The 12,547-nt window shown below is 40.3% G+C and overlaps 1 protein-coding gene and 1 long non-coding RNA gene across 6 annotated transcripts in view; both read right to left on the bottom strand.

Moving 5' to 3' along the window:
• Positions 1-12,547, bottom strand: part of LOC108901430 (butyrophilin-like protein 1) — a 54,729-nt gene that overhangs the window by 23,919 nt on the left and 18,263 nt on the right. The window contains exon 1 of one of the 4 annotated variants that reach the window (XM_051068485.1): positions 7,521-7,690. The exons of 2 other annotated variants lie outside the window; for them this stretch is intronic. In XM_051068485.1, the coding sequence (XP_050924442.1) occupies positions 7,521-7,590 (70 nt within the window). In that variant the 5' untranslated portion in view covers positions 7,591-7,690. Of the gene's footprint in view, positions 1-7,520; positions 7,691-12,547 lie in introns of those variants that run through there. One more of the 4 variants, XM_051068484.1, reaches the window with a different exon arrangement.
• Positions 1,476-6,420, bottom strand: LOC108901433 (uncharacterized). 2 transcript variants are annotated; one of them, XR_001963905.2, is made up of 5 exons: positions 6,243-6,420; positions 5,128-5,234; positions 3,972-4,078; positions 2,961-3,067; positions 1,476-1,909 (listed from the first exon to the last, which is right to left on the bottom strand). It is a non-coding gene; the product is annotated as an uncharacterized LOC108901433 (long non-coding RNA). The 2 variants fall into 2 exon arrangements; XR_007811006.1 differs by lacking the exon at positions 3,972-4,078 and having other exon boundaries at positions 6,243-6,408.

Here is a 12,547-nt window from a genome sequence, read left to right on the forward strand (position 1 = left end):
CACAGAGCAATCAACAGCACTTCAGGTGAATAAATGATTAAACTAATGATTCAGACTCATTTTATTTTCTCAGAAACATCTCTGCCTCTTCAGGACAGGATGCAGACAATGCCCTGACCAGCTGCTCTGCAGCGCTAACGAAACCAAAAAGGATAAACATCATTGTCGCCTGTAGGTTTGTCAGATTTGATCATTTATCAACAATCATTTATCAATTTCTGTGTCAAGTTCAACTTTAACTCTCTCTGGCTTTCATTCCATGTCTGATAACTAAATGAAACAAACATGACAAACAGCAGTGAGTACACTGGGGGGAGTGGTACTGCTGATAGGAGAGAGGGATGTAAACACTGTGAAGCAGCGTGGTGGAAAATAAAAGATATTTGACCTGGCTCAGAGAACAGGAACTGAGGGGGGTGTCAGAACACCACACAACCTCCCAGCATACTACACACACTGGACAATTTTCTGGAAATCACACACTCAGGTAGTAGGACAGCCTTACAGCATTCACATATCAGATATGAAAAACATCCAGGAACAGGTCAGGATTTGGAATTGTCAGTAGACACTGCTGCATTGTTCATTAAATTCCCTGAGGCAGCTGAGATCGTGTCTGACCGATTCCTTTGACGTTTTCTACAAAAGTAGCTCCTTTAAATCATATCTGTGTCCAGGAGGAAAATAAACAAGAAATCTGATTAGAAATTGGTCGGATGTTGATTGTCCTGTTGTCACAACAATGAAAAAACTACCTACACCAGGTGCTGTGACCATGAGCTCATGAAAACTACATAGTTAATAACCTGAAAGAGAAGTTTGAACTGGTATCTAAACGTGCTGGATGATGGAGGAGTTTCTGCAGATACAAACATGAAACTGAACAAGAAAAAAGCAAGGAAGGAAAAAAGACATTTCTGTAACAATATCCACTTATTAATTTTAAATGAGGTCCAGTTCAGCTGGAGACATGTGCAACATGACTGATGATATTTTAAATCTCATCAGAAATAAAAGGAGTCAGTTTGTTGTGGAAGTTTCCTGCTTTCAAACACTGATGGGCTGAGGAGAAAACACACACACACACACACACACACACACACACACACACACACATACTGGTTTCCATCTTGTATGGGGACCACATTTCTGATCATCACTTGTGGGGACCACCATTTCTAGAGGTTGTAGAGGGCTGAAAAAAATCAGGTAAACCAATCACAGCCTTGTTAGCTCATACACGCGTTCAAACACCTGAAATGATGAAGTAATGGTTGGAGCGTGTTCAGTGGGGACCTCTGAAAAATCCAGTGAACATTATTGATGGGGACCTCATTAACATATTATTTGCATAATTCACACAAATTCCCATGTGTTTAGTGGGGACCTCATAATAACAATATGCCTATTACTAATGACAAAATGACACATGATATGCATCTCTTATTAAATAATAAATAATTAATAATATTGCATTTGTTGAAAGAAAAGTTTAATCTGCAAATTTGTAGAAAAAATACAGGTGTAGTAAATCAATATCAAATTTTGAAATTTAGCTCAGCTTACTTCCTCATAGTTTATGTAAAGACATAGTATGAGGCCAGAAAATGGTGCTACTGATACAAAGCATAGTGCTGTTTGCTGTGCATGTAGTCAACTGCACAACACAGCAGAAATAGGATAATACATATTAAAAAAATAAAAATGGAAGGCAACTTTTACATGCCTGTAGGCCGTAATGTGGTTATAAATGAAGAATTTCAGTTTCTGCTGCTCCCAGTTCAGCCCATAAATACTTCTCACAGTCAGTTGACGCTGGTACAAGATGTGATGAATCGATTCATGCGCCTTTCCATCATCTGCACATCTGTTTGCTGCCAGGATGTTTTCTTCATCTGGGTGGCCTAACCTTAAAGATAAAAAATAAAAATTCAAGATTTTCATGAAGATATATAATTTACAGTTACTACAGAATGTTGACAATACAGAGTTAATGTATCATTTGTTAATCAATAGTATAGAATTGCCTTGTAAGTATATTTGAACTACATCATTTAACTAATGAATCATTTCCACTAATGAATCAGCATTTTTTGAACTTTTTTTTCTGTTGACTCCTGATACTGATGTTACTGACAAAAATCTGTCATGGATTTAGAGCAGATTTGATTTAAGTACACTGTGAATTATGTTCTAGTTAGCTATATCAATGTATCTTAATTGAGAACTTACTATGACACTTTTAGTCTGTCTCAGTGGGATGACACTCTACGTTTTGCTTTGAAATTCTGTCACAATCTGTTCACAAGAGCAACAGTATAAACAACATTTTACATTATTATAGTATTTGCTATTTAGAAATAAGATTAAAAGCTCAAAGATGTGATACATGCCATCTTAAATAAAGCAGATTTTGTGTGGACATTTAACGCAGTTTGCCAAGAAAAAAAATCTTTGAGAAGGTTAAATTCTGCCCTAAATATGCCACTCCTACTAACCTTCTACATGCGTTACATTAAACTGTTAAATGTACTAATTAACATGACTCCTGCCCAGCCAGTACCTGTCAGAATAAAACAGGCTTTATGGGGACCATTCACACACAGTGTTACAGTTACTTGTGGGGACCAGTTTTGGCCATGTTTTCACACAGTTTCTAGTCAGACGCTGACTGAATGTGTGTTGTGGGGACACCGTAAGTGTCCAAAACAAAGTAATAATAAGCTAAGGAAAAAGATTCCTGTGAAGGTCAAATTCTGCCCTAAACATGCCACTACCACTAACCTTCTATATGCAGTTCATTAAACTGTCTGGTATATTGATTCACACTAGATTATCATCACAATACACTTAATTTCCAGTGTAAACTGCCTAAAAAAGCAAAAATATTAAAAGAAAGAATAACAAAATAACAAAGACAGACTGTAGAAGTAAACCTTAAGTGATGAACATGAATGTACCTGTTGAGGAGAGTTGTTTGGACCTGTAGCATCATCTTTCTGAGTCTTTGGCATAGTGAAGGATGGAAATCAACCACTGCTATGGAATCAGCTGCAGTGCTGGTTGTCTGTAAATACATATTTTATGACATAATTTTAGAAAATAAAACCACAAGGCACAAATGGTCACTTGGATGTAAAGACTGCATAACATGCAAATAGATTGACCACCTGTTCAGACAAAATCTCTGAGATACATGCCATCATAAAACACACTTGGAAGAAAAAAATAATCAAATCCATACTGAAATATTTCTTCTCGCCCAGCCATGCTCTATCTGCATTCACACACTTTGAATAAAACAGGCTTTGTGGGGACCTTTCACACACAGTGTTACAGTTACTTGTGGGGACCAGTTTTGGCCATGTTTTCACACAGTTTCTAGTCAGACGCTGACTGAATGTGTGTTGTGGGGACACCGTAAGTGTCCAAAACAAAGTAATAATTAGCTAAGAAAAAAAAATCATATGAAGGTTAAATTCTACCCTAAACATGCCACTACCACTAACCTTCTACATGCATTACTTTAAGCTGTTAAATGTATTGATTAAGATCATTCCTGCCCAGCCAATATGTGTTTGAATAAAACAGGCTTTGTGGGGACCTTTCACACACAATGTTACAGTTACTTGTGGGGACCAGTTTTGGCCATGTTTTCACACAGTTTCTAGTCAGACGCTGACTGAATGTGTGTTGTGGGGACACCGTAAGTGTCCAAAACAAAGTAATAATAAGCTAAGAAAAAAGATTCTTGTGAAGGTCAAATTCTGCCCTAAACATGCCACTACCACTAACCTTCTATATGCAGTTCATTAAACTGTCTGGTATATTGATTCACACTAGATTATCATCACAATACACTTAATTTCCAGTGTAAACTGCCTAAAAAAGCAAAAATATTAAAAGAAAGAATAATAAAATAACAAAGACAGACTGTAGAAGTAAACCTTAAGTGATGAACATGAATGTACCTGTTGAGGAGAGTTGTTTGGACCTGTAGCATCATCCTTCTGAGTCTTTGGCATAGTGAAGGATGGAAATCAACCACTGCTATGGAATCAGCTGCAGTGCTGGTTGTCTGTAAATACATATTTTATGACATAATTTTAGAAAATAAAACCACAAGGCACAAATGGTCACTTGGATGTAAAGACTGCATAACATGCAAATAGATTGACCACCTGTTCAGACAAAATCTCTGAGATACATGCCGTCATAAAACACACTTGGAAGAAAAAAATAATCGAATCCATACTGAAATATTTCTTCTCGCCCAGCCATGCTCTATCTGCATTCACACACTTTGAATAAAACAGGCTTTGTGGGGACCTTTCACACACAGTGTTACAGTTACTTGTGGGGACCAGTTTTGGCCAAGAAAAAAATAATCAAATCCATACTGAAATATTTCTTCTCGCCCAGCCATGCTCTATCTGCATTCACACACTTTGAATAAAACAGGCTTTGTGGGGACCTTTCACACACAGTGTTACAGTTACTTGTGGGGACCAGTTTTGGCCATGTTTTCACACAGTTTCTACTCAGACGCTGACTGAATGTGTGTTGTGGGGACACCGTAAGTGCCCAAAACAAAGTAATAATTAGCTAAGGAAAAAAAATCATATGAAGGTTAAATTCTACCCTAAACATGCCACTACCACTAACCTTCTACATGCATTACTTTAAGCTGTTAAATGTATTGATTAAGATCATTCCTGCCCAGCCAATATGTGTTTGAATAAAACAGGCTTTGTGGGGACCTTTCACACACAGTGTTACAGTTACTTGTGGGGACCAGTTTTGGCCATGTTTTCACACAGTTTCTAGTCAGACGCTGACTGAATGTGTGTTGTGGGGACACCGTAAGTGTCCAAAACAAAGTAATAATAAGCTAAGGAAAAAGATTCCTGTGAAGGTCAAATTCTGCCCTAAACATGCCACTACCACTAACCTTCTATATGCAGTTCATTAAACTGTCTGGTATATTGATTCACACTAGATTATCATCACAATACACTTAATTTCCAGTGTAAACTGCCTAAAAAAGCAAAAATATTAAAAGAAAGAATAACAAAATAACAAAGACAGACTGTAGAAGTAAACCTTAAGTGATGAACATGAATGTACCTGTTGAGGAGAGTTGTTTGGACCTGTAGCATCATCTCTCTGAGTCTTCGGCATAGTGAAGGATGGAAATCAACCACTGCTATGGAATCAGCTGCAGTGCTGGTTGTCTGTAAATACATATTTTATGACATAATTTTAGAAAATAAAACCACAAGACACAAATGGTCACTTGGATGTAAAGACTGCAGATGTGCAGAATCATATTTCCAGGGAGAATTTAAGTACTTTTTGAACCTAACTTACTGCATCAGACAACTTCGCCTTACAAATCCTTAATTAATTCAACGAGATTACGCTGAAAACCTTAATCCCTGTTTTAGGTATCTTAGGTAGATAACTAGATATCTAGTTAGTGTACTTTCAGACACAGTAAACATGATGTTTGGCCAGCATCCAATAACATTCAAGTAGTGTGGTGCATACATTTACTCATAACATATAAAAATTGTGTTGGGTTTCATTTGATATATCTCACAGAGTCACAGACACTTACTGAACAATTTTAAGCACCTCACAGCCCACTGCATTATGTTTTCAGCCTTGAAAACATAATGGGCTTTGATGGGGATGTAGAACAAAGTTAGCATTGTTAATGTTAAGGGTGCTTCCTGCACAGTTTCAAATTAAAAGCTTCACAACGGAAGTCTCAGAGAAATGGCATTTAATATTTTTGTGTAAAAGCACTTTGGTCAAAGCTTGTTGTTTTTTCTAGCTACCTTATAAATTCACTTTTACCTAACATCAGTACAAATATTGATCCTAAATTCATAGGGAAACAAAAATCACATTTACATTTATAAAAGCTAGAATTTCACCATATAAGCCTATCATCCGAGATTGAACAATTTAGCTAAAGATCTAACTGTATCTTTTTAGTGTGCATTAATTTATTCACACCAAAATGCATGCAACTAATTGGAAAAACATAGTAAAACATTTCAGAATCACAATCAGAAACAGAATCAGATAAAGTAACATTTAAAGTCTACACACGGCCTCTCTAGCTAGTGCTAGCGCTAGCGCTAGCTAGCTATTCTGCTAACCAATGAAAGCTAATCAACTTAATTTGATAGTTGAATAGTGGTTATTCTGGTTTGTCATACAAATGTGCTTACCTTGTGTTTCACTTTTGCTCCTTTGCAAAAATTCCAAGGTCATAAGCTGGTATATCTTCTGTAAATAATCCATCTCTTCATCCACCGTGTGGATTGCAGCCTGTAACATGCTGGTAAAATCCTTCCTTATGGGGACAAGGAAGTGGGCAGTGCCCAGCCATATTTGGAATAAGTGTGTGTGTGGAGCAGCGAGTGCACTACCAGTCCCAAACTACGAGGGGCGAAAGTGAGCACTCCACACACACACACACTGACTGAAAAACATGTGTGATGGGCCAATGCTAAAAATCACACAGGCACCTTCAGAATAGCTCCTGCACTCATTTAATAGGGCTTCCTTCATGGGGACCTGATTTTTTGTCCCCACACCGTCAGAGGTCCCCATGACGTGACTGTGTAAACAGATTTTTGTCCCCACAACGTGATGATTACCAGAACACACACACACACACACACACACTGACTCTGGATTTAAAACAGCAGGAGAATCATCCTGAAGAAAGGACTGAACATAATTCACTGTTCTTGTGAACAACAGAATGAACTCTGGCTGGACATTTACCAGAAACAGCACATATCAGACAGGAAGCCACTGATGATGATAAGCGTCTGCATGCAGGAGGTTACCATTCAGGACAGAACCCAGAACATCTGGAGACTTTAAACACCACTTCACTTCCTCTGCCAAAGAAGCTCAGCAAACACTGGAATCAACAGCACTGCAGACAATAAATGAACTAATGACTCAGGCTGGTTTTACTGAGGAGTTGCAGCTATCAGACGATCAGTGAGGTCTGAGAGGAAGAAGAGTTTCTGAGAAACAGAAGCGTCGACAACAGCCGTCTGCCTCCTCACGACAGGATGGAGACGACGCCCTGACACCCCACCCCCCACCCCCCCACCCACACCCACACACACACACACACACACACACACACACACACACTCACACCTGCAGTAGTGATGCTGCCACATGTAAAGTTACAAACCACCGCTCTGACATTATGATCAGTTATGATATTAACATGCGTTATGTTTCTGAGGCTGATGTTTTAATATCGATCTGCGCTGATGTTGATGACGTGTATTTTCAGACTGATCTAAATACTGAGGTGACAGGTGCACGCGCTGCCGTTATCCACACAGTAAACCGCGGAGCAGCCTCATTATCCCGGTCCTCTGCTCCACACCGCTGCATCTTCACATCTGCATCTTTATCATCTCTATCAGATCCGCTCAGAATCAATAAACCCAGTTCAGTCTCTTTAGTTTTCTCACCGTTTCCATCAGCAAACGTTGTTCCAGACCAAGTCAGGAGACAGAGACACACGAGAGGAAGAAGCTCCATGTTTCAGCTCATCTGAACATTACACAGGAAAACTGCACTTCAGCATCTCTTTATAACCAATCTGTGGCCACTCCTGACGCCGTGATTGGTTCATCACACACACACTTTCGGTTTCTAGGCTTCCGTAAGTTGCAACAACTGCAACACATCCGGCTAAATCTTTCACAATAAAAGTGTCATCTCCACAATCATTAACTGTGACTCATGAATTCTGCAGAAAATCAGCCTACACGTGCATCATGGTGGTCTGAAGGTTGAGAGGCGACACCCACGGTTTAGTTTCAGGGAAGAGCTTGTGTTGAATGTCAGACACCTTCCTGTCTTTATACAGCTCCGACTGACGCAGGAGAAAATGCCAATAAACGTAACAGCCCCCTGAGCTGTGCATCTTCCCTCAAACATTAATGCAGAGCTGAGCACGACAACGGAAACCACAAGCTCTCACTTCACTGCACAGTTCCTCTTTCACGGTTAATGACCTCTGTGTGTCTGTGCTTTAGCATCCTCTCTCCTGGTCTTCATGGTGGAGAGGAAGTCATGTGACTCAGGTCTGTTTGACTGCACCTGAAAGTTGCTCCTGGGTCTTATTCTGCATTTTACATTCACTCATTTCACAGATGCTTGAGAGGGAAAACACCAAAGCTTCAGTGCAGCAGCAGACCCTGAAGTAAACACTTAAAACTAAGGAAAAAGAGGAGGTGGTCTCAGAGGAGAGGAGTCTCCTGCTCTGATCAGGGAACCACAGACCAGAACAGTCTGGACTGAGAAGGCCTTGTGTGCAGAGATGGAGATGCCAGATGTTGATCTTTGGAGGAACACGGTGGCTGAGAAGGAGCATAAGCTTGTATGACTGAGCTCAAGTAGATGGTGCAGATCCAGACGTTTCTCTGCAGGAGCAGAGGAGGTCGATGAGCAGCTGAGGGACATGTGATCTTTCAGGCTGATCAGAGACCAGATGTAATGCTGCAGAGGGGAGGGGCAGTGTAGCCGTCAAGGTGAGGAATAACCACGATGATTTTCTTCTGTTGTACGGAGCAAAGCGGCGGCGACCAGGAGACAGAGAAGAACAGCTGGTCATCAAACATAACACCTGGGTTTCTCCTGACTTTGGTTGGAGTGAGAGATGAAGAGGAAACGTTGATGTTGTGATGGAGAGATTGACTGCTCAGGATGTAAAGACTCCACCTCCTGGTCTTGTCAACTTTGATCAGAGGATGAAGCGGAAGTATCCTTATTAAGAAAACAGAGAGAGAAACATCCTGCCTTCACCTGCACAAAATGAAACTACCTGTCCAGAAGACACGTGGACGTGATGCACTGATGATGTTTCAACTTGTTGAGCTCTTCATTCTTTCATTGGAAGAGTCAGCAGCTGAAGTTATTAAATCAGTCCTGAGTCCTAGCTCTCATTATTAGTAAGAGGAGAGCTGCTTCAGGCAGACATTTCTTTGGAACAGCAGTATTGTGTTTCAGACAGTGTGTCTGTGCTGATGAGGGATAACAACACAAACAGTAATTTTTTTTTGACTGGTGAAGCCTCAGATTACCTTCAGATAAACCAGGACTGTGGATTCTGTTCCTCATCACGTTCAGTGGAAATTCACTAACATTTCTGTAAATGGCAGGTCTGAGCAGGAGCAACAATTACAGTGAGCAAAGCTTTTTTATAGGAGCACCTGCATAGAGATGAATTCAGAGCACAGGGAGTCTGATCCTAAATAAACTTTAACAATATGGATATAAGGTATGAACAACAAATACATTTGAATCTTGATTAGGTAAATAAAATAGACTAAATTAAATCTAAGCATTCAGGTTTATACATGTAACAAAACAGCGCTATTCATGTTCCAGTCACTGGAAAAACACTTGAACCAGAATAAACAATCAGAATAAACGTCAGCTGATCCCTCTAGTGGTCAAATGGTGTAACTGCAGTACTGAAAACGGCCACATGGCCAAACACACAGGACAGGTGTGTCACCAAAACACTCGTTATTAGGCTTATTCCTACAGCGTGACACTCGTAGTAAAATGAAGCTCAAACAACGGTTTTAGGACCGAAAAGAACTCAGGTAACATTTCCACCAACAATCAGCTCAGTCTGCTGTTTGCTAACAGGAAGTTTAACTCACGTTTGTGCATGAGCGCACGCGACAGGTATCCACATCTGCGCAACCGCGGAAAACGCGCACATGACACCTGATCTTACCTTAAGGAAGTATGACGTCATCAACTACGGTACGTGTGCGAGGACCAAACTCAGATAAAACCTCATAGCTGCGGGGGGAGGGGGGACAACACCTGATTATTCAGACTTATTTATAGAATATGTGAATCTGTCCTTTAAAGTAAAGCGGCTTCTTGCTTTGAGGTGACAGGATCGACCAATGAGAGTAAAAAGTAAAAGAGGAGGCTACTTCATGAATCAAGTTTTACTATCAAACATGACCAGATTAACCTGGGGAAGAGTCAAACCCGGGGCCTCTACACTCTGTGCATTACACAAGCAGTGGAGCAGTTCTTTTCATTTTCATGCAAAGATGAACTCTACAATCATTTTTAACACAGGTGCACAGAGCGGCTACATTTTAAATGGTGCAGTGGTTTTTCCAAAGTCAAATCCTTCTGTCCTGGACGACATATCTTCCTCAGATTAAGATCTGCTGTTTTTCCATCACTGGATTGTATGGGGTAAAAAAAAAAAAGAAAAAAAAAGAATTAATTTTGCATAATACTCCAACTGTATTTTAAACCACATTAACATTTGGAAACTTTAAAACAGAATCAGTCAGAAACACATATCATGGTGTTTTTGTTGTTTTACCTCTATCACTAATACGAGCTTTCAGGAGTTAAAATAGTTGCAGTTAGCACTTTTATTTTGAAAGGCAGAGTGCCAGTTTGGAAATGATATGTTGCAAGAGGTTGGACTGAGTCCATTCGGCTTTGCCGGTACAACAGACTAATGCATGTGCTGGCACCTGCCTGTGAAGCCTGCAGTGCTGCAGCAAACACCAAGTGTGTGCTGAGGCTCCTGCAGACTGTATTTGGACTAGAGAGTCCACTTGTGGTGCAGACTTCACCAGACTACGACTCACACCGATATTGAAAGCAATTTCTATTATTTTTCTATCCAAATACTTTGATGCATCATGGTTTTGCATTAAAACAGGTAAACACTGGTTTTCAGTCAAACTGTAGAAACCTTTGAGCAACAGAAACAGGTTGTGAACAGTGTTGAGTAAACAGTCACTTCCTTCCTCATCCAGCTGTTACAGACTGATGTGGTGTTTGTGCTGCTGAGCAGGTGGCGGACAGTGGCTGTTTACAGCGTTTTACAACTGCAAGGTCCCAGGTTTGATACCAGCAACTGTCAGGTGGTTTGCGCACCTGTACACACCTCAGCCTCCAATCATGTGAATGTTATTATCATTCCACCTCGTAATCTGAGACTCTCGATTCAGACAAGAAAAAACTAAATGCAAGAAACTTTAAAACAAAGTAGAAACATTAGAAATAATAACACCTCCTGTGGATATTCACCAGTGAAGCGTAAATAAAAACTAAAGTCATGAGGACGTCACAGCAGCTGCATTATGACCTAATCTGTCCAGAGGGCCCGACAAAATCCTCACTAACCCTCTGACAGTGGTGGATCTTCTGTGGTGTCCCTGAGGGGCAGGTGTAACTCCCAGCATGCACTGGGGTGGAGTAACAGGTTTAAGAACCTCAGGCTTTGTTAATGTGTGTTTCTGTGATGTTAGTATTTCTTTGTTTGATACTGTTCCCACAGTTAAATTGTGTGTGTGTGTTGTGTTTGTGCAGGTGACCTGCCTCCAGGTGTGAGTGTGGATGTGGTCTGTAATTAAGCTGCAGCTCCTCTTAGAAAACCGTATAAAGCTCATTGTTAAACAGCGACGTTTTGACTTGTTGACTTCTGAAAGGAGAAGTTGGCTCACCACAGGATTTCAGTAGAAGTAGGAGCAACGTTTTTAAGGCAGACGTCCAGTTTGGAAATGATATGTTGCAACAAGACTGAGTGGATTTGGCCCGACTTCCTGACTTCACCTGTGATGTCTGCACTGATGCAGTTTGAGTCTGCGCTGAGCCTCCTGTAGACCTTTTAAACAAGAGACACTGATATAAATGTGAGGGTGGAATAATAAAACATATTAATACTTCATACTATTTTTCAAACTCATGCACTTCTTGTCTTTCATCCAGGTAAGGAAAAACCTGCCCACCTGTGGATGTGAGGCTCCTCAGCAGAGGGTTTGTTACGAATCTATCATCAGAAGTGTTGATGTTCAGATCTTTGCAGAAATGCACAATTTTTGTGCAACTTGTGTAACTTTTGGAAAAGTCTGTCTGAGCAGTAAGTAAGAGTTTTTCCATCAAAAGTGAAATCAAATTGATGACATGATTTAAAGCTGTAAATCAGGATCAGTTCGGGGCAGCAGAGAACAGGTGCTGAACACATCATCACCTTTTAGGTTCTTATTTCTCCATCCAGCAGTTACAGAGCAACATCATCAGTCATGTGGAGCTGTGTCTGTGTTCACCTGATGAATCTACACGTTTTAAACTTTTCCATCAGTTACACTCCTCAACAAACATCTTCACACAGCCTCATAATCTGTGCAACAGCCTCTGTCTTCAAAGAGCCTCAATTCAGGTGAGAAAAAACTAAACACAAACAAGATTCTAATTTAAATCAAGGAGGAAACTTTGCTGCTGCAGCTCCAGAGTGAATAGAACAAACCTGTGAACTACACTCAGGAAGAAGAAACACCTGGATTTAACCCAGGCCACTATACTGGTTCTTATCTGACTGTGGTTTCTTTAACCTGTTCAACAAAAGAAAAAAGAAAAAATCAGTAAGCTCACTCTGTAACCTCAGGTAGCAGGCACGTACACGTTTGACTTATCCTCAGGATTATCAGGTGATGTGTCA

This window comes from Lates calcarifer, unplaced genomic scaffold (genome assembly GCF_001640805.2).
Source record: "Lates calcarifer isolate ASB-BC8 unplaced genomic scaffold, TLL_Latcal_v3 _unitig_4636_quiver_833, whole genome shotgun sequence".
Lineage (NCBI taxonomy): Eukaryota > Metazoa > Chordata > Actinopteri > Centropomidae > Lates > Lates calcarifer.